The 1,259-nt window shown below is 57.7% G+C and overlaps 1 protein-coding gene across 1 annotated transcript in view; it reads right to left on the bottom strand.

Moving 5' to 3' along the window:
• Positions 1-75: 75 nt before the first annotated feature.
• The window catches only part of LOC104916864 (serine hydroxymethyltransferase, mitochondrial-like), a 4,699-nt gene continuing 3,515 nt past the window's right edge, over positions 76-1,259 (bottom strand). The window contains exon 7 of the mRNA XM_019611575.1: positions 76-437. Within this exon, the coding sequence (XP_019467120.1) occupies positions 91-437 (347 nt within the window). The 3' untranslated portion in view covers positions 76-90. The remainder of the gene's footprint in view (positions 438-1,259) is intronic.

Genomic DNA, 1,259 nt, shown 5'->3' with positions numbered 1-1,259 from the left:
AAGCTTACCTGGGGAAGGGGTTGGATTTGGGGTTTGGGAGGGGGGGCAACAACAGCCTCCAGTCCATCCCACCTGGCTGTAGCCCCATATCTATGTTTGAGGGTGGGGTGGGGGAAAAACAGCAACCCCCCATCCATCCATCCATCCATCCATCCATCCATCCATCCATCCATCCGTCCATCCTGGCCCAGCTGCAGCCCCGTGCCCCGTGTTTGGGGCTGTGGGTGGAACACAGCAGCCCACCCCCCACCCATCCCGCCCAGTGCTGTTCCAGTTTGGGGTTGGGGTGGTTGGGGGAGAGGTCTTACTGGTTTTGCTCTTCACATCCAAGGCCACCGCGATGCCCTCATCGATGAACTCCACAACTTTATGAAAATCCTCCTCCCCAAAGCCACGCGACGTCAGCGCGGGGGTCCCTGGGGACAGAGGGGATCGTTAGGGGGTGAGGCAGGGGGCACACCCACATCAACTCTCAAGGGACCCAAATCCAACCAGGGGACTCCAAACTCACTATGGGGAACCAAAACCCACCAAAGAGGGACCCCAAACTCACCTTGGGGGACCCAAACCCATTGAGAGGGACCCAGACCCACCAAGGGGTCACCAAACTCACCAAGAGGAGCCAAACCCACCAAGGGGACACCAAACTGACAATGGGAGACCCAAACCCACCAAAGGGGGCCCCCAAACTCACTACTGGGGACCCAAGCGCACCAACAGGGACCCAAATTAATTGAGGGCACCCAGACCCACCAAGGGGGGGGACTCCAAACCCACCAAGAGGACCCAGACCCACCAAGGGGACCCCAAACTCACTGCAGGAGACCCAACCCTGCCAAAGGGCGACCCAAATCCCTTGACAAGACCCCAAAATCACTATGGGGGACCCAAACCCTCAAAAGAGAGACCCCAAACTCACCAAGAGGAGCCAGACCAACTAAGCAGACCCAAAGCCACCAAAGGGGGACCCCAAACTCACTATGGGGGACCCAAACCCACAAAAGGGACCCAAGCCCACTGAAGAAGACCCAAATGCACCAAAGGGGGACCCCAAACTCACCAAACAAGGACCCAAACATGCCAAAGGGGATTCAAACCCACCAAAGGGACCCCAAACTCACTGTGGGAGACCCAAATCCATCAAAAGGACCCAAATCCATCGAAGGGATCCAAAACCGCCAAGGGAACCAAACCCGCCAAGGGGACCCCAATGTCCCTTTGGGATCCTGCCCTCCAAGCCACAAAGCATCTCCAAATCC

This window comes from Meleagris gallopavo, unplaced genomic scaffold, assembly GCF_000146605.3.
Source record: "Meleagris gallopavo isolate NT-WF06-2002-E0010 breed Aviagen turkey brand Nicholas breeding stock unplaced genomic scaffold, Turkey_5.1 ChrUn_random_7180001949776, whole genome shotgun sequence".
Taxonomy (NCBI): domain Eukaryota; kingdom Metazoa; phylum Chordata; class Aves; order Galliformes; family Phasianidae; genus Meleagris; species Meleagris gallopavo.
This window is presented reverse-complemented; position numbering and strand designations above follow the sequence as displayed.